The 19777-nt window shown below is 40.5% G+C and overlaps 1 protein-coding gene across 1 annotated transcript in view; it reads right to left on the bottom strand.

Annotated features, from left to right (window-relative positions):
• Window positions 1-19777, bottom strand: part of skic3 (SKI3 subunit of superkiller complex) — a 210848-nt gene that overhangs the window by 41239 nt on the left and 149832 nt on the right. The window contains exons 31-34 of the mRNA XM_059969300.1: window positions 15864-16085; window positions 11269-11341; window positions 10316-10369; window positions 10046-10157 (exon numbers count right to left, since the gene is read on the bottom strand). Of these exons, the coding sequence (XP_059825283.1) occupies window positions 10046-10157; window positions 10316-10369; window positions 11269-11341; window positions 15864-16085 (461 nt within the window). The remainder of the gene's footprint in view (window positions 1-10045; window positions 10158-10315; window positions 10370-11268; window positions 11342-15863; window positions 16086-19777) is intronic.

Genomic DNA, 19777 nt, shown 5'->3' with positions numbered 1-19777 from the left:
GTGGTGGAGGCAGATACGATAGGGTCTTTTAAGATACTCCTGGATAGGTACACGGAGCTTAGTAAAACAGAGGACTATGGGTAACCCTAGGTAATTTCTATAGTAAGGACACGTTCGGCACAGCAATTGTGGGCTGAAGGGCCTGTATTGTGCTGTAGGTTTTCTATGTTTCTATATTTTGCCATCATAATTGGCCTACCAAATTGAACCACCTCACACTTATCTGCCACTTCTCAGCCCAGTTCTGCATCCTATCGATGTCCCGCTGTAGCCTCTGTCAGTCCACCAACCTTTGTGTCATCAGCAAATTTACTAAACTATCCCTCCACTTCTTCATCCAGGTCATTCCTAAAAATCACTAAGAGTAGGGGTCCCAGAACAAACCCCTGAGGCACACCACTGGTGACCGACCTCCATGCAGAATATGACCCGTCTACAACTACTCTTTGCCTACTGTGACAAGCCAGTTCTGGATCCACAAAGCAATGTTTCCTTGGATCCCATGCCCCCTTACTTTCTTAATAAGCCTTGCATGGGGTACCTTATCAAATGCCTTGCTGAAATCCACATACACTACATCTACTGCTCTAACTTCATCAATGTGTCTAGTCACATCCTCAAAAAATTCAATCATGCTCGTAAGGCACAACATGCCTTTGACAAAGCCATGCCGACTATTCCTAATCATATTATGCCTCTCCAAATGTTCATAAATCCTTCCTCTCAGGATCTTTCCCATCAACTTATCAACCATCGAAGTAAGACTCACTGGTCTATAATTTCTCTGGCTATCTCTACTCCCTGTCTTGGATAAGGGAACAACATTTCAAAATCCTCCAGTCTTCTGGAACCTCTTCTACCCCATTGATGATGCAAAGATCATCGCCAGAGGCTCAGCAATCTCCTTCCTCCCTCCCACAGTATCCTGGGGTACATCTCATCCAGTCCCAGAAACTTATCCAACTTGATGCTTCCAAAAAGCTCCAGCACATCCTCTTTCTTAATATCAAGTTTTTCAGTCTCCTGTAAATAATTCTTTCTGGAAGGATCATTGAGATCCTGAAGAAATATTGGATTAGCAATATCCACAAACCCTTAAGGAAGCTCGCCATAGCTTAAGTCACAAAAAATAGTGCTAGGCAAACTCAAAGGTCTTAAGGTAGATAAAGTCACCTGGAGCAGATGGACTACATCCCAGAGTCCTGAAAGAGATTGCTGAAAAGACAATGGATACATTGGTCATGATCATTCAAGAATCTGGCAGATCCCAGAGGACAGGAAAATTACAAATGTCACTCCAGTCTTTAAGAAGGGAGGAAGACAAAGGAGAGAAAATTATAGGCCAGGTAGTTTAACCTCAGTGTTTGGGGAAGTGTTGGAGTCCATTATTAACTACGAAGTTTCGGGGTACAAGGAGACTAATGATAAAATAAATCAAAGTCAGCATGGTTTCTGGTAATCTTGTCTGACAAAACTGTTGGGGTTCTTTGAGGAAGTAACAAGCAGGGTGGAGAATGGCAGTGGATGTCAGTTACTTTGATTTTTAGAAGGCAATTGATAAGGTGCCTCACGAGGCTGCTTAACAAGAAAAAAACCTATGGCATTACAGAAAATATAGATAGAGGAATAGATAGAGGAATGGCTGACAGGCAGGAGGCAGTGAGAGGGAATAAAGGGGGCCTTTTCTGGTTGGCTGCCAGTGACTAGTGGTGTTCCTCAGAGGTCAGTATTAGGACCGCTACTTTTCACATTGTTTGTCAATGATTTAGATAGTGGAGTTGATGGCTTTGTGGCAAAGTTTGTGGATGACAAAGACAGGTGGAGGGGTAGGTAGTGCTGAGGAAGCAATGCGACTGCAGCAGAACTGAGACAAATTGGAAGAATGGGCAAAAGAGTGGCAGATGGAATACAGTGTTAAGAAATATATGATAACGTATTTTGGTAAAGGGAATAATAGCGCAGACTATTATCTGAATGGGGAGAAGGTTCAAACAACAGAGGTGCATGGGACTCGAAAGTCCTCGTGCAAGACTCCCAGAAGGTTAATTCACAGGTTGAGTCCGAAGTAAAGAAGGCCAATGCAATGTTGGCCTTTATTTGAAGCCTTATATAATATGAAAGCAAGGAGGTAGTGCTGAAGCTTTATAAGACCACACCGAGTAATGACAACAGTTTTAAGCCTTTATCACAGAAAGGGTGTATTGTCATTGAAAAGAGTCCAGAGGAGGTTCACGAGGATGATTCCGGGAATGATGGGGTTAACATATGAAGAGCGTTTGGAAGCCTTGGGCCTGTATTCATTGGTATTTAGAAGAATGCATCAGTATCTCATTGAAATCTACTAAATGTTGGAAGGACTAGTTAAGGTGGATGTGGAAAGGATGTTTCCTCTGGTGGGGGTATCCAGAACTGGAGGGCACAGCCTCAAAACTGTCTTTTAAATATATTTTTTTAACAAACGAACAAAATACAGCACATCCACAAAAACCATGACCTTAACAAAATCAAATTAAATATTGAGCAGCAAAAGGGAGAATAATATAAAGGCAAAAGTAAACATTGACAGCAGAGGTGCACCGCACAAGAAAGTCCAATACAGGGCCCCATATCCTTTCAAAGATGTCCCTTCTGTCTCCATTACATAGTCTCAGTCTCTCCAAATGTAAAGTATTTGCCAGTTCTCTCAGCCACAGATCGTACGTAGGCACAGAGTCCATTTTCCATATTTGCAAGATTAACTTCTTAGCAATCACCATTCCAAACAATACAACCATTTTTTCATACTTATTGGCTGAAGATGGGGAGCTTGTTGCTCCAAGGATGGCCATGAGTGGGTCCAGTTTCCACCGCTTCCCATAAGCCTCAGAGAAACAGTGAAAAATACTTTTCCAGTATGCATAAAGCTTACAACACGACCAGAATGAATGTGACAAGTTACTGTTCTCAGATTTACATCTATTACAAACTGGTGAAACATCAGGGTAGAAGTTGTGCAAGTTTCCTTTGGAATAATGGAGTCCATGTGTTGTTTTAAACTGTGTAAGTCTGTGTCTGACATTGACCGAACAATCATGTATACTCTAAACATTCATCCCACACCTCCTCTGTCAGTTCTATACCCAATTCATCCACCCATGCCTATTTAAGACCTGCAGTGTTCACCCGAGCTCCATTATGTAGGATCTGATAAAAATAGGATGCGGCACTATGAGTAACCGAATCAAATTTATTTATTGCCTCCAGGGACTCATGTTTGTCTAAAACTTCGAAATTAGTTCAGTTCAGTTTCAGTTTATTGTCATTTAGAAACCACAAGTGTAATGCAGTTAAAAAATGAGACAACGTTCCTCCAGAATGATATCACAAAAGCACATGACAAAACAGACTACACCAGAAAATCTACATGATGTTTGGCAATCCCCAATCCAGAGTCTGGAGAGGCTGTTGTGTATTAATATCGTGCTCCTGTCTTAGCGCATTTCCCGGAAAGGAGCTCCAAACCCACCAGACGAAACAAAACCAAAAACTAAAGCTATAAGGCCTGCACGAAACCACGTAGTTACAACAGTGCAAAGAATAGCATAATTATGAAAAACAGACCACAGGCACAGTAAAAATAGCCCAAAGATGTTAAAAGATGATAAGTTCAAAAGAAACCACCACACAGTTTCCACAAGCCCTCAGGGTCCCGACAGACTCACCATCCCATGCCAGCGGCAGAAGGGAATACCCTCGCTATGGACTTCCATGGCGCTACTGGACTCAGCCTCACAGACACAGCACACAGTGAAAGCACACACCCTGACCGCAGCGGACCCCGAGTCTGTCGAAACTCCAAGCCTCCGACCATCCCCTCCGGCACAGCTTCTCTGAGCACCATCCTCTTCCGAGTGTATTAAGACGCCCCCGCCAACAGCCACCGGCAGCGTGAACCCAAGGACTGGGGACCTGTTCTTCTCAGCAGAGAACCGGACTTCACAGCAGCAGCACTAACGAAGAGGACCTTCCTGGAGATTTCCAGATGTTCCTCCATGCTCCCACATCCATTTTTCATCAGATTAGGATTGCGCACAGCACCCACTTAACAAATAACAGATATCAGCTCCGGAGTGGCCGTTGCAAGCTGCGTCATGCAGCAGATAGGTATATATTTCCTAACATAATCTTGAATTTGTAAATATCTAAAAAAAAACTAGATGCAGGGAAATTGTAAACTGCTTGTAACTGTGCAAATGAAGCAAAGTTTCCATTAGTATATAGGTCACCTACACTACAGATGCCACTCTGTTTCCAGGAAGGAAAAACAGTATCATTCAGGCCAGGCAAAAAGGAATGATTGTCACAAATCGGAGTGTCAATGTAAGTTTTTGGGGCCTTAATGTGTAGTTGAACCTGCTTCCAAATTCTTATAGTGCTGCCAACCACAAAGCTGTTACTAAAATGTGACTTATTAACTGCGATTAAGGAGAGCTGGTAAGGAAGTCTTCTTACAAAGAACTTGCTCTATGAGTAACCATGCTGGGCATTAGTCTGAGGTAGAGGGCAGGCCTTTTCTCCACCATGCAAGAATGGATAGGTGGGCAGCCCAGTAATACATTTTAACGTTCAGTAGGGCAAAACAACCTGCTTCCTTGGGCTTTGACAAGTGTTTTTTAGTAATTCTAATGACTTTATAATTCCAAATGGGGTATAATAACTGAATCCAATTGCTTAAAATATGACAGAGAAATAAAACATGGAATTGACTGGAAAAGATGAAGAAATCATGGCAGTACAATCATCTTGATTGCACCCCACCCCACCAAAGAAGTTGGAAGGGTTTTCCAAAAGTCATTATTCACTACACCAAGATAGGAAAAATTATCCCAAGTTATTTTAAAGGGAACAGACTGTACATACTCTGTATTAACCACTGCAGTGACTGGCATTAGATCACTCTTATCCCAATTAACAGAGAAACCTGAGAAACTACTAAAATTATTAATTAGAGTCAGAAGGGCGGGTATTGATGTTTGTGGGCTGGAGATATATAAAAGGACATCGTCAGCGTATAATGAAAAGTGATGTTTATGTCCATGCATATCAATGGGAGATATCAAAGGGTCCTGTCTGATGCTAATAGCCAGTGGCTCAATGATAGCTATAAACAAAAACAGAGAAAGGAGGCAGCCTTGACGAGTTCCACGATGAATTGCAAAAGGGAGGAAATATTCTGATTGGTGATAATAGAAGCAATTGTGAATAAATTATCTCAATCCATTTAATAAAAGATGGTCCAAATCCAAATTTCTTAAGTGCAAACATCATATATGGCCATTCCACTTGATCAAATGCACGTTATGCATCTAATGAAATGACTACAGCCTCTTCCGACCTGTCCTGACCTGACGAAGGGTCTCGGCCCGAAACGCCGACAGTGCTTCTTCTTATAGATGCTGCCTGCTCTGCTGCGTTCCACCAGCATTTTGTGCGTGACAGCCTCTTCTGCATATTTTGTATATAAAATATTGAAAAGATTACGCAAATTAAAATGCATATGTCTACCTGGCATAAAGCCAGTTTGATCTGGATGAATAATAGAACAAATGCATTCTTTTAACTTATTGGCCAGGACTTCCCCTAGAATTTTGGTTTCAGTGGGCAGCAGCAAAATAGGGTGATATGATGAAAACACCTAGTTTTGGAATCAGAGAAACATTGACTTTACATAAAGTAGGTGGCAAACTGGAAGCTGTCCTGCAGTGATTCAACATTCGGAAGAGCAGAGATGACAATTTTGGACCAAATACTTTGAAGAATTCCATGCTAAAACCATCTGGACCCGCTGCCTTATTATTGGGGAGGGAAGAAATGACCTTCTTGATCTCATCTAGGCTTGTATCAGCATCAAGTGTATTTACTGAATCTGTTGACAGTGTGGGCAGATTCAGATTATCTAAAAATGCTTCTATAGCTTCAACATCCGGACCACATTGTGATTGGTAAACATTAGCACAGAACTCTGCAAAACCCTTATTAATTTTTTCTGAGTTTGTCAATAAAAAGCCATCTTTTGGCTTTATACGATGTATGGCCCTGGAGGCCTGCATCTGTCTTAACTGATGGGCTAATAACTTATGGGGTTTTTCACCAAGCTCAAAAATATCTCTGCCTGACTTGTGTCAGTAGTTTTGCAACACTCTTGGACATTATACAATTATACTCATACCATAAGGCAGTAATCTTATTAAGTAATTCTGCTTCCTGATTTATAAGAGGCTTCCGGATTTGCCAACTGATCATCTGTTAACCTTTTCTTGAATCTTCGTTTTTCTGCTGTCTCATATGCTATTATGCAACCTCTAATAACCACCTTCAGCCTCCCAAAGAGTGGAATCATCAACATCGCACACATCATTGGTGCTTAAGTATAGATCTATCTTATCTGAAAGATAAGAGCAAAAATCCTTATCCTTTGGCAAAGCATTATTTAACTGCTAACTATATTCACCTCTTTCGTGGTTCAATTTGAATATAAGGGAGACAGGAGTATGATCCAATATAAGTATATTATGGTAAGTGTAACTGATTACTGATGAGACCAATTTCGAATCTAACAGAAAATAATCAATCCTAGAGTAGGATTTGTGTACTGCGGAGAAATATGAAAAATCCTTCTTCGTGGGATTAAGAAGCCTCCAAATATCCACTATGTTATCCGATTGCATGAGATTATTAAGTGTTACACTATTTTTAAATGAACAAACTTGGGGATGTTGTCTATCTAGGAGGGAGTTTAAGATGCGATTAAAGTTTCCACCTGCAATTATGTTAGAGTCAGACAGATTAGGCATGGCCTTAAAGAGGTTCTGAAAAAAAATTGGATCATCAAAGTTGGGCCCGTACACATTTACTAGTGTCAATGGTATAGAATTTAATACTCCACTTACTATTACATATCTGCCCCTCTGGTCAGTGATAGTTTGTGTGTGGACAAACGGTATGGTTTTTTTTATTAGGATTGCAACATCTCTAGTTTTAGTACTAAAATCCGACTGGTAGACCTGAGATGCCCAGGAGGGACAAAACAATTTCTCTGCTGTTTTCTTAATGTGCGTTTCTTGGAGAAAACAAATATCAGCTTTGAGTGTACGAAGATGTGCATACACCTTCCCTCTCTCTTCAGTGGACTGTTCATCCCCCGTACATTCCAGCTGACAAGTTTAGCCTCAACAATGCTGTGCATATGCAAATTAGATGCCATATCTGCTGCTTAACAGAGAAAAATATGCTGTATGGTCGCAGCATAACAAACAGTAACTTGAACAAATAGATGTGCTGTAACAACCCCTTGAGAAACACAAAAAACCCTCCCAGAGATAAAAACACACCAGGAGTAGTACTTCCATACCCCTAACCTAGAGAAAGCTATATCCACGGGCCAACAAATGGCCCGGAATAACAAGATAACTACCCAATACTCACTAAACACGGGAGAAACACCTCTTCACAAATACACCATGAAATATAAAAATAAACAATAACAATCAGTCTTCACCCACATCTTAGTGTGAGCTTATTTTTCAGTTCCTCATGCGCTGAACATAACAGTCTCCAGATGAAGCCGCTATCGATCAACGACGAATCCAGTAACCCAGCATTAATCCGTTTTTAGGTTTATATGGTGTCCCAATGCCAATCTTTAACTTCTCGGCTCAGGAGCTCCTCCGCTACAGCTGCAGTGCTGAATGTACTGGTACTATTGTTAACCATAACCACAAATGTTGCTGCATACTAGAATCCACAACTAATTTTCCTGGCTTTGCATTTCTTCTTAATATGCTGAAAATCTTGACGTTTCATGGTAGCTGAGGTTAAATCCGGGTAAATGAACACTGGATGTCCGTCATATAGCAGCAGAGTTCTCTCCCTGGACAACCGTAGCACAGGCTCTTTAACCTGGTAATGGTGTAGCTTCGCAATAATAGCTCTTGGCCTACCATTTTTAGCCAGTGCTAGGCTCCAGTGTCTACTTCAATCGGATGGTGGAAATGTTTTTCCCCAGCAACTTCAGAAGAAACATGGCTACAAATTCTATCGGCTTATTGTTTTTGGCTTTCTCCTGAACCCCGATAATGTGAATGTTTTGATCGAGCTTCAAGGTAGCTGCGTGTTTTGGGATATCAGGCTATCAAGCCACCTCTCCAACTCTTCAATTCGTCTCTCATATGATTCGGCGGCACCCTCCGTTAAAGAAGCATGCTTACTGACTTTGGCTAGAGTCGCTGTTAGATTCATAATTGACTTATTATGCTCTGCATGTCTCCCATCTACCAAACTGTACAGTTTGTTTATCATCTCAAGGACTTCTTCGATGGTAACTGGGGACTGGGGCCCTAGCAGCATTGGCTTCAGCTTCTTCTGGGCCTGCTAGCTTTGCGAAGCCCTTGCCAGTATCTTCTTCTCCTGCACTCTTTTCTTGTTTCTTCCCTTTACCTGGCTTTGTCATTTCATTCAGACTGTTACAGCTCACTTCAGTCACTTACAAAATAGAATCATCTGCTATTTGGGTGAGGCAAAAGGTGAAAGTAGGCACAGCTCCCAGCACACACGTTTACTCCATACCAAGACCCCAAGTGACCTCTTACTGCCTCAAAACTGAGGGGCGATCATTTAGAACAGGTTAGGAGGAATTCTTTTTAGTCAAAGAGTGGTGGATCTGTGGAATGCTGTGCCACAGACTGCGTTGGAGGCCAAGTCCGTGGGTATATTCAAAGTGGAAGTTGATAGCTTCCTGATTGCTCAGGGCATCGAGGCATACGGTGAGAAGGCAGGTGTATGGGGTTGAATGGGATCCGGGATCAACCATGATGAAGTTTCAGAGCCGTCTTGATAGACTGAATAGCCTAATTTGGCGCCCACATCTTATGGCATTATACAGGTCAAAGGTGACCTGGGTTGCAGGTCAGCTTGTTTTTACAGGGGGTAACATTCAAGATGGTTGTCGATACCTTCAAACTCTTTGTATTCCTAACATGATGAAGTAGTGAAATAGTTTCATTTTCACTCCTGCACATTTCCAAGCATTAAAGGCTTGAAATCACAGTAAGCAAAACATTTCTGAATTGTCTTACTTCTTATTTCCTGCTAATTATCAGCGACAAAAATCACTGCTTTATGCACACTCAACTGACGCCATTTAAAAATTGTTTGCTTTAAGCACAGTGTAGTGTCTGATGACCACACGACGTGAACGTGACTGACAGTAGCTAGAAATAGTTTGGCAGCAGTCTCCTCCCTCAACTAAGTGGCATAGGATCCCAAATGAACAAAGGGAATCCTGGCTTTTTTCTAGATTTGTTTTTATTCTTTAAGAGTTTTCTCAAATAAGTTGCTGCTCCAATTAAACAGAACTCACTGTATACTATTAAATGTAGAATTATGAGTGTTGTGATGGAATAGAGATAAAAGAAACCATACATAGACAAATACTGATAGGCAGCCACTAAGCAATCACCCAGTCTAGATCTTGTTTCTCCAACTGGAAGTTTACTAACTCCACACCTCCAAAAATATTACATCACCTGGACCTCCCCCCATCACAGACATCCATATCTTACAAATCTACAACACAGACTTCCCGCTTCTCCAGTTCTGACAGAGTTAATGGCATTCTCAACAGGATGAGGCTTGACTTGATTCATATTGCCATCATTTTGTTTCAGATTACTGGTATTAATTTTTTAAAGTTTTTGATAATAAACTGGTATGGGGCCAATTCCATTTTTTTGGTGGATGATGATTGCTCACAGCTGCTTGTAGCCACACTGAATACTGGAGTCAGAATTAAAATCAGATGTGGTATCACTGCACCATTTAGCAGACTATCTCAGTGCTCATTTTTTCCTGATAACCTGACTACATAGCTGAATATGCACAGAATATTGTGGGACACATAACTCCATCAACAAAATGCTTTCAATATAATTAAAATTCTCACCGATGAATATTTAAAAGGTATTTGGTTGTGTGAAAGGCAGCAGTAATGGCCAGCAGACCAGCATACCTGGATACAGATGAATTGCCTTTTGAATGGTCTTTAATGCATTATCCTTTTTATCAATTGCAGCATGTTTTCCTGCTGCTAACTGGTTAACAGCACTGAACAACACAGCACTCTAGAAGAGAAGAAAATCAAATGTATAAATTCAAACATCCCATATAGGGTGTCAGATTAAAGAATGCTACATCTTTTAATAATATATTAGACAACTGATACATTAATCTGAAGACTGAACAAAAAGAGCCATGTAGACACTTCTTAGTTTGAATTTACCTTTGAATGATGAGAACTTAGGATCTGTGCGACAATACCTGTCACGACCCCACCCTACAAAAACAAACATTTGTCAGAGAAAGGTAAATGGAAATAAATTCAATTCAGTGCACAGCTTTTATCTTTCCCACAAGAGATTAACTTTACTTTACTTTCATCAACAGAGCTTACTTTTGTTAACAGAATATTGTCTTAATGAACGTAAATTCAGTGCTCCTTATAGGCAAATATCAGTGATAGACATTGTTGATCAAGGACTATTTATTTCTGATTGTGGCCATGGATGGAGGTGATGGGTGTCAGTTGCTTTCGGTGTTTCAATGGTGACAACCAGCTGAGGATGGAGGTGTGCGTGCGCGTCTGTGAGAGTGTGACTGTATATGAGAGTGCGTACGGGGGGGGGGGGTGGAATTTGGGAGGGGAATTTGGGAAAGATGCTGGTTTTGCTGTCATTTTGTTCTGTTGTTACTGCTTATATGTTGTTATTGTATTGAACATTTGAACATTGTGGGAATGCTATGCTGGCACTGGAATATGTGGGCTACCCCTTCCACACATCTTTGGGTGTGCTGGTTAACAGAAATGACACATTGCACTGTATGTTTCGATGCACATGTGATAAGTAAATCTAAATCTGAACCAATTTTCCAGGTTGTATAATGCTTTAAGCTTTAAGTCATAAAGGAAATTCAAAGAACCGACTTGCTCTTCTTCTGCCTCCGAATCTACTCCCATCACCATACATTCTTAATGACTGGACACTCAATTTTAACCCTTACCATGTCACAAGGCACATAATGTTTATAAATTCGTATTTGTGGATATGATAAACCTACTCATGTCAGTGTCTATGGTGAAAGTTTAATTATGGTGAATGTGGGATTAGAAATATCAACAATACACATTTCTAAGTATCTCAACAGGACTTCAGACAAAATATATTGGCTACTTACATCTGCCTTTTGGGGAGTGTGTTGAGGAATGATCCTGGACAATAATGTCCAAAGGGCAGGATCAGCTGGATTGCTGGGAGGGATGGTATAGTAAGTTAGGTTTTAAAATCTGCAATATGTGTTAACTCAATTAAGCTACACATAAATTTCTACAACAAACAGATTATCTGGTGGTGAGATTGGTAAATCTCACAAATACATACACAGAGTTTAGTTCAAAACATCGCAAAACTGAGATCTCCTTTTACTAGCAACATGATAGGAGGACAACAAATTTTATCTGAATATGCATTAAAATTATCAAAGTAAAATTGCAGTGACAAAGGACAAGTAAATACCTACTGAGTTAAAGCAATAATCTTCAGAGTCTAATCTGTTGGATATGCAGCTGTAACTTTAGTATGAATGTGTATTATGCAGATTACTATGCTTAGTAACTGGCTCACACCTATTTCCATTTCCTTCAGCCATTCTGTAAATCTGACCTATAAAGACTGCATTCTGATGAGACACCAGCCATTTAGCTGGTAGAACTGCTTCTTCCTAGGCTACTAAACAAATGGTCAGACACCAGGGTCACTCTTATCCATGCCTACAGTCTTCATTCAGCACCCCTTTCTGCATCAATTTCAAATTTCCAGCATTTAACTTAATCTGTTTGACACTTGGCTAAAGAAATAATTGTAAATCATTCTATTAATAAGCACACTTGGTAAAGTTAGATGTGGTCAACACAAGATTTGGATGAGCTCTGGACACAAACTAGTCATTCATGACTAAACTGTAGCACTTAAAATAACTGATAAATTATAAACAATTTTATAATTTTGTTCAAAATCTTTGAGTTAGCTTAAAATTGATTTGCTTCTGCCAATCACACTGTACCCAATGAGAATTTCTTTAATATTTTGGGTTTAATTTATCAATCACCAGTAATTATTCTGGAGAATGCAATCTCACTTGCATTCATGACCATTTCACTGAATGCAAACCATTAATACCAGCCAGAACTAACCAACCTTAAAAAGGACCTCTGCAAAATGAATTAACATGACAAGCCCAAGCCACTACTTACATTAAATAAGAGGTGACGTAGGCTGGGAGGTATTAAACTGTTGAGGACAGAGCGGAGGGAGAACTGTAAAGATATAAAGGGCCTGATGGGAGCTAGATACAGACCCTGAAACAATAGCAAAGATGTGGTCTACAAATTACACTGGGAAATAGAAAATACGTGCTAAATGTTATAATAATCATGGGGACTATCTATACATAGGTAGATTGGGAAGTCAGGTTGCTGCTGGATCGCAAGAGTGGCAATTTCTAGAATGCCTACAAAATGACTTTTTAGAGCAGCTCGTGGTTGCACCCACTAGGGGGATCAGCAATTCTGAATTGGGTGTTGCACAATGAACTGGAATTGCTTAAAGAGCTTAAGGTAAAATAACTCCTAGGAGCAAGTGATAATATGTTTGAATTCACCCTGAAATTTGAGGAGAAATTAAAGTCAGATGTATCAGTGTTACAATGGTGTAAAGGGAATTACAGTGGCATGAGAGAGGAGCTGGGAAGAATTGATTAGAAAAGAACAGTTGGTAGGTATGATGGTGGAGTAGCAATAGCTGGAATTTCTGGAAGTAATTCAGAAAGCATAGGAAATATACACCCCACAGAGAAAGTAGTACTCTAAAGGCAATATGGCACCATCTTGGCTAACATGAGAAGTCAAAGCCAAAGAGCAGAATAATAAAGAGCATCTAATAGAGCAAAAATTACTGAAGTTAAAGAATTGGGAAGCTTTTAAAAACCAACAGAAGGCAACTAAAAAAGTCATTAATAGTATTAAAGAGGATACCAAAAATTTCTTCAGACACATCAAGTGTAAAAGAGAGGTGAGAGTGGATATCAGACCACTGGAAAATGATGCTGGAGAGGCAGTAATGGGGGAGGGGGGCAAAGAGATGGCATACAAACTGAGTAAGTATTTTGCATTAATCTTCACTGTGGAAGACACCAACAGTACAGTGGAAGTTCCAGATGTCAGGGATCATGAAGTGTACAATTTGGATGATGGAATTGACGGTTTTCTTGCAAAGTTTGCAGACAATACAAAGATAGGCAGAGGGGCAGGTAGTTTTGAGAAAGTAGAGAGGCTACAGAAGGACTTAAACAGATTAGGAGAATGGGCAAGTAAGTGGCAGATGGAATACACTGTTGGGAAGTTATGCATTTTGGTGGAAGAAATAAAAGGGAAGATTATTTCCTAAATGGATAGAAAGCATGAAAAAATAAAGGGACATATGAATACTGTGAAAGATTCCTTAATGGTTCATTTGCAGGTTGAGTCTGTGTTGAGAAAGGCAAATGTGATGTTAGCATTCATTTCAAGAGGTCTGGAATATAAAACCAAGGATGTAATGTTGAGACTTCATAAAGCACTGGTGAAGCCTAACTTGCGAGTATTATGAGTAGTTTTGGGCCTCTTATCTTAGAAAGGACATTCTGAAACTGGAGAAAGTTCAAACAAGGTTCATAAAAATGATTTATGATTGAACAGCTTGTTATATGAAGAGCGTTTGAGGGCTCTAGCCCTGTATTCACTAAAATTCAGAGGAATGTGGGGTAACCTAACTGAAACCTATCAAATGGTGTAAGGCCTTGACAGAGAGGAAGTGGAGAGGGTGTTTCCTATAGTGGGAGAGTCTAAGACCAGAGGACACAGCCTCAGAATAGAGGGACATCCTTTTAGAACGGATATGACGAGAAATTTATTTGGCCAAAGAGTTATGAATCTGTGGAATTCATTATACCAGATCTGTGGAGGCCAAGCCTTTATGTATATGTAAGGCAGAGGTTGATAGATTCTTGATTGGTCGGAGCATGAAGGGATACAGGGAGGGGAGTGTGGGGGAGACAGGTTTGGGACTGAGAAGGAAATTGGATTAGCTATGACCAAATGGCATAATTCAGTTCCAAAATCTTAAGGTCTAAAATAATCAGTTGTATTACGGTTGCCATAACTCATTTAAGCCTATAAGAATAGGATTACTGGAATATTACATGGACTTTCTCACAGACCGACCACAGCAAGTCAGAGTTGGTAAGCACACCTCCACTACCCTCATTTCAAACACAGGCACCCCGCAGGGCCGTGTGCTGAGCCCTATGCTCTACACACTCTTCACACAACTGCACCCCCATTTACACCTAAAATTCTATAATTAAATTTATAGACGATAACACAGTGGTTGGCCTGATCTCAGATGAGGATGAAACAGCCTACAGGCTCGAAGTAGATCATCTGACAGAGTGGTGTAAGGACAACGACCTGGTCCTTAACACTTCTAAAACAAAAAAGACGATCATTGACTTCAGCAGATCAAAGGACAGAGTACACACACTCCTCCATATACATGGAGAGGTAGTAGAAAGGGTGGAACACCTAAAGTTCCTTGGAGTTATGTTGTCAAAGCAGCTGACATGGATCACCAACAACTCAATGCTTGTAAAAAAGGCACATCAAAGACTCTTTTGCCTCAGAAAGCTGAAACAGGCCAAACTCCCACAAAAGCTGTTGCTTAACTTCTACAGAAGCACAACTGAAACCATCCTGACCAACAGCACCACAGTGTGGTATGCTAGCTGCATAGCCGCTGAGCGACAACACCTGCATTGTGTGGTGAAGGCAGCCCAGCTAATTGTCAGGATGGAGCTCCCAGGACTGGACACCATCTATTCCAGCTGACTCAGGAGGAAAGCAATCAGCATAACCAAAGACACCACACACCCTGGCCACTCCCTGTTTGACCCGCTGCCGTCCAGCAAAAGGTTCAGGACACTGAGAACCAGAACAACTAGACTGAGGAACAGCTTCTACCCCAGAGCTGTGGCCTCCATCACACCACTCCCACAGAACAATGACTGAAACTGTGAGCACACACAAGGACTCAAATACTTGCACTAACGGCACTTTGTGCATTACTATGATATTCTGGTGCTGAAGCAACATATTTTCTGCTACTTATCTATTTAATACTGTTTTTCTATTACTGTCTTGTTTTTATCGACCGCTTTGATTGACTGCCTGAGAGGAAACCAAACAGAGTTTCATTGTACCGATGTATCATGACAATAAAGATCATTCAATTTATTTAATTTAAGCCTCTGACTGATTTATATCAAGAAGTTTTTTGAATTTTATAATGAAGAAATCAATTATTTTTCACACTCCACTTTTGATACTAACGAGAAATTCCAAGTACAAAAGGGTAATAAGTATAAACTAAACCAACTGCTTCAAATTTAGAATAGTTTGGAACACTTCAGTTCAAATTAAACTGAAGGTTTTAATTATGATCCACTGCTTAGTTTTCTGGAATTTGAATCAGGTTTAAAAGTAACTGACAGCAGGATTCACATTTCTGACCAAAATAATCAACATTGCAAATGGGTGCATATCTGGTAATTATTTTTCTGCTGGGATACAGATTACAAGGAGATAAAGATCATATTTTTAATTCAAACTATCTCTCTTTAGTTAAAAAAATGAATTCTAGTCCGTCTATTAAAGTAGGTTTTAAATTCATTTGTCTTACCTATGAACAGCTTTTGCCGCCTGTCTCTGTACAGCTAAACTGTTATCTTGCAAAGAAAACATTCCTGAAGACAGAAGGCAGGTTTCATAAGTGGAACTGTTCTTATCACAGTGTTTGAGTAGTTCATTCAGTGCTGCTGTAGTTAGGGTGGTGTCCTTCTTCAAGAGTCCCAAAGCACACAGTGCCTGCAGACTTTCTATACTGGGCTCTTTCAACATGGAGCTGTTAAAATACAACAAAAGTACAATTAACTCTGGAATTTGTGGTATTCTAATATCCAAATACTTACAAATCACAAATTAAAAGAGAAAAACTGTGTAATTTGTTTAGTGCCTTATGCCTTGCTTTCAAGTGTATTTGAGTCAGTAAATCTTACAACCAGGCTCACATACAGTCAACAGATATATCTGCAGATCATCTATTTTGCCAGTTCAATCTTCTATGCGGTGGTGTGCTGGGGAAATGCCATCAACATGGGTGATACCAATAGGCCCTATAAACTGATTAGAAAGGCTGGCTCCGTTATAGGAGTCAAACTGGACACACTGGAAGCTGTGTTAGAACAAGAGACCCTATGGAAAATCCTGACAATTCTGGAAATGTTTCTCACCCTCTACATGCTACCTTGGCTGAAAAGAGGAGGACTTTTAGTAATTGACAAAGCAACTGCACTTCTCCAAAGAGTGCTGTACAAGGGCATTCTTAACCTCGTCCATTAGGCTCTATAATGAGTCAACCTATAGCCGGGAAAGTGATAACAACATCCCCCCCCAACACCCCCCTCAAGACTGTTTGAGGTCATTTATTTTTTATTCTTTCTTACTTCTCTTTGAATATGTGTGCATGTGTTCCAATAAGGATAGACTGAATAAGTAATAACAATTTTAAAACTTGCAGCTCAGACCAAATAATGCAAGGGTGGGAATAGTGGTTTGCCCAGCTCCACAACCAATGAATGAACTAGAGCAGAACAGTGTGCAATCCCGCACAAACAGTGACGTTAAATAACTAATTCAACCATGAAAACCCCAACTTCAACAATGCCAAAATGTAGAAATGTAAAGGCAGAAATATGTGGCATCACCATTAGCTTGAGATGCCATATAGATAATTCATCTTGACTTTAAGGACAACACCACCGTAGAATTCAACTAATTCCATGTAATAGCAAAGAAGCTGAGAGAGCAGGAAACAGCAAATGATAATGTTGTCTCATCTGGAAGACATACTTCAGAACAAGCCACACCTTCAACATAGCCAGATAAACTTGGTAGAATGTATCAGAGCTAACCTATCACCTTTAACATGATTTAATCTTTAACTACCCAAAGCCTCAGCATAATCTGTAAAGTAGTAGAGGGTCAGACACACCCACCCTCATTAGCAGAATCCTCTCAAACATTCTTATTTGGAATTATTTTCCTGATATTTGGTCAACTTCCTGTAACTCCTTATCTCTTCAAATTATAGATGGGGGGGGGGGCATGGTAGCACCGCAATTAGCATAATGATTTACAGTGGCAGCTCTAACATTGGGGTTCAATTGCCACTGCTGTCTGTAAGGAGTTGGTATGTTCTGCCTGTGAACATATGGGTTTCCTCCAGGTGCTCCAGTTTCCTCCCACATTCCAAACCACACACGGGTTTGGGTTAGTGAGTGCTGGGCATGCTACGATGGCGACAGAATTGTGGTAACACTTGCAGGCTGCCCACAATACATGCTCAGACTCTTAGTTGCTGACACAACCATTGTGGCAAATAAAGTTAATCTTTAAAAGAGATCTTTACCTTTAACTACCACAAGTACATTTTAAACAATTTGCCAGGAAAGCAATCTTTCGCTTTGAAGTAGGGTCGGCCCTCCTTTTCCGCGGGGGATTGGTTCCGAGACCCCCTGCGGATACCAAAAAACGCGGATGCTCAAGTCCCTGTCTCAGTGCGGTGGTCTTTAGGACCCAGTGGAACCCCGGACTTTATTTAACCTGTCTCAGTGCAGTAGACATTAGGACCCGGCGCAGCTCTGAATCCACAGTGTTTCTGTTCACGAAAATAATCACAATCACAACTGAAAATAAGGTGGAAGTAATAAAGCGATCGGAAAGAGGTGAAATGCCATCGGTCATTGGAAAAGCGTTAGGCTACAGTCGGTCAACAACCGGAACAATTTTAATGGATGTGAAAGGCCCTGCCCCTAAGAAAGCTACAATTATTACTAAGCAATGCAGTGGTTTAATTATTGAAATACAAATGTTTCTTAAGTGTTTTATCTGCATAGAAAGGTAAAATATGTACTATATACTAGAAAAATGTTTGACTAACTGACGCTAAATAATACCGGATGTATCTGTTCCGACTTCAAATCCGACTTAAAGACGGACTTAGGAATGGAAGTCGTTCATAACCCAGGGACTGCCTGTACTTTTAAGTCATTTCTAGATTACTTATAATACCTAATATAATGTAAATGCTATGTAAATAGTTGTTATACTGTATTGTTCTGGGAATAATGACAAGAAAAAATAGTCTGTACATGCTCAAACGAGTGCTGGAGAGAGAACTTCTGGGTTTTCCCAATCCGTCCATGCGGAATCCGTGGATAAGAAGGGCCGACTGTACTCTTTCACTTCCTCACAGAGAAATTCCAGCCTTTTTATACAGTGGGCAACTACTTACCTGATAGTTCATACTAAGTCTAAAGAAAGTAAATCAAAAATGTACATTTTTGAGCAAAGGTCCCTAAGACTGCAAGATGTAGGAGCAGAATTAAGCCATTTGGCCCACCGAGTCTGCTCTGCCATTTCATCATGGCTGATCCAATTTTCCCCTCAGCTCCAATCTCCTGCCTTCTCCCTGTATCCCTTCATGTGCTGACCAATCAAGAATCTATCAACCTCTGCCTTAAATATCAGTGAAGACTTCACCTCCACAGCTGTTGTGGCAAAGCATTCCACAGATTCACTACTCTCTGGCTAAAAAAACTTCTTCACCTCTGTTTCAAAAAGATGCCCCTCTATTCTGAGGCTGTGTCCTCTGGTCTTAGACGCTCCCACCATAGGAAATATCTGCTCCACATCCTCTTGATCAAGGGCTTTCACCATTCGATAGGTTTCAATGAGATCACCCCTCATTCTTCTGAACTCTAGAGAATACAGGCCCAGAGCTATTAGGTGCTCTTCGTATGACAAGCCATTCAATCCCGGAATCATTTTCGTGAACCTCCTTTGAACCCTCTCCAGTTTCAGCAGATCCTTTCTAAGATAAGGGGCACAAAACTGCTCACAATACTCCAAGTGAGGCCTCACCATTGTGAGGCTTTATAAAGTTTCAACATTACATCTCATACAACTTTACATATCACATAAAAAGAACTGGTCCTAACACAGACCCCTGTGGAACAACACTAGTCACCAGTGGAAAACCAGAAAAGGCTCCTTTTCTTCCCACTCTTTATTTCTAGCCAATCAGCCACTGCTTTATCCATGCTAGAATCTTTCCTGTAATACCATGGGCTTGCAGCTTGTTAAGCAGCCTCATGTGTGGCACCTTGTCAAAGGCCTTCTGAAACTCCATGTGCATGATATCAACCGATTCTCTTTTGCCTATCCTGCTTGTTACTTCTTCAAAGATTCCAATAGACTTGTCAGGCAAGATTTCCCTTGAGGAAACCATGCTGGCTGTGGCTTAATTTATCCTGTATCTCCAAGTACCCTGAGACCTCATCCTTAATAATCAACTCCAACATCTTCCCAACCACTTAAGTCAGACTAACTTGGTCCATAGTTTCCTTTTTTCTGCCTTTATCCCTTCATGAAGAGTAAAGTGACATTTACAATTCTCCAGTCTTCTGGAACCATTCCAGGATCTAGTAATTCTTTAAAGATCAATTCTAATGCCTCCACAATCTCTTCAGCCAC

Source organism: Hypanus sabinus, chromosome 5 (assembly GCF_030144855.1).
Source record: "Hypanus sabinus isolate sHypSab1 chromosome 5, sHypSab1.hap1, whole genome shotgun sequence".
Taxonomy (NCBI): Eukaryota; Metazoa; Chordata; class Chondrichthyes; order Myliobatiformes; family Dasyatidae; genus Hypanus; species Hypanus sabinus.
Note: the sequence above shows the minus strand (reverse complement) of the source record. Positions and strands in the feature narration are given on the sequence as shown.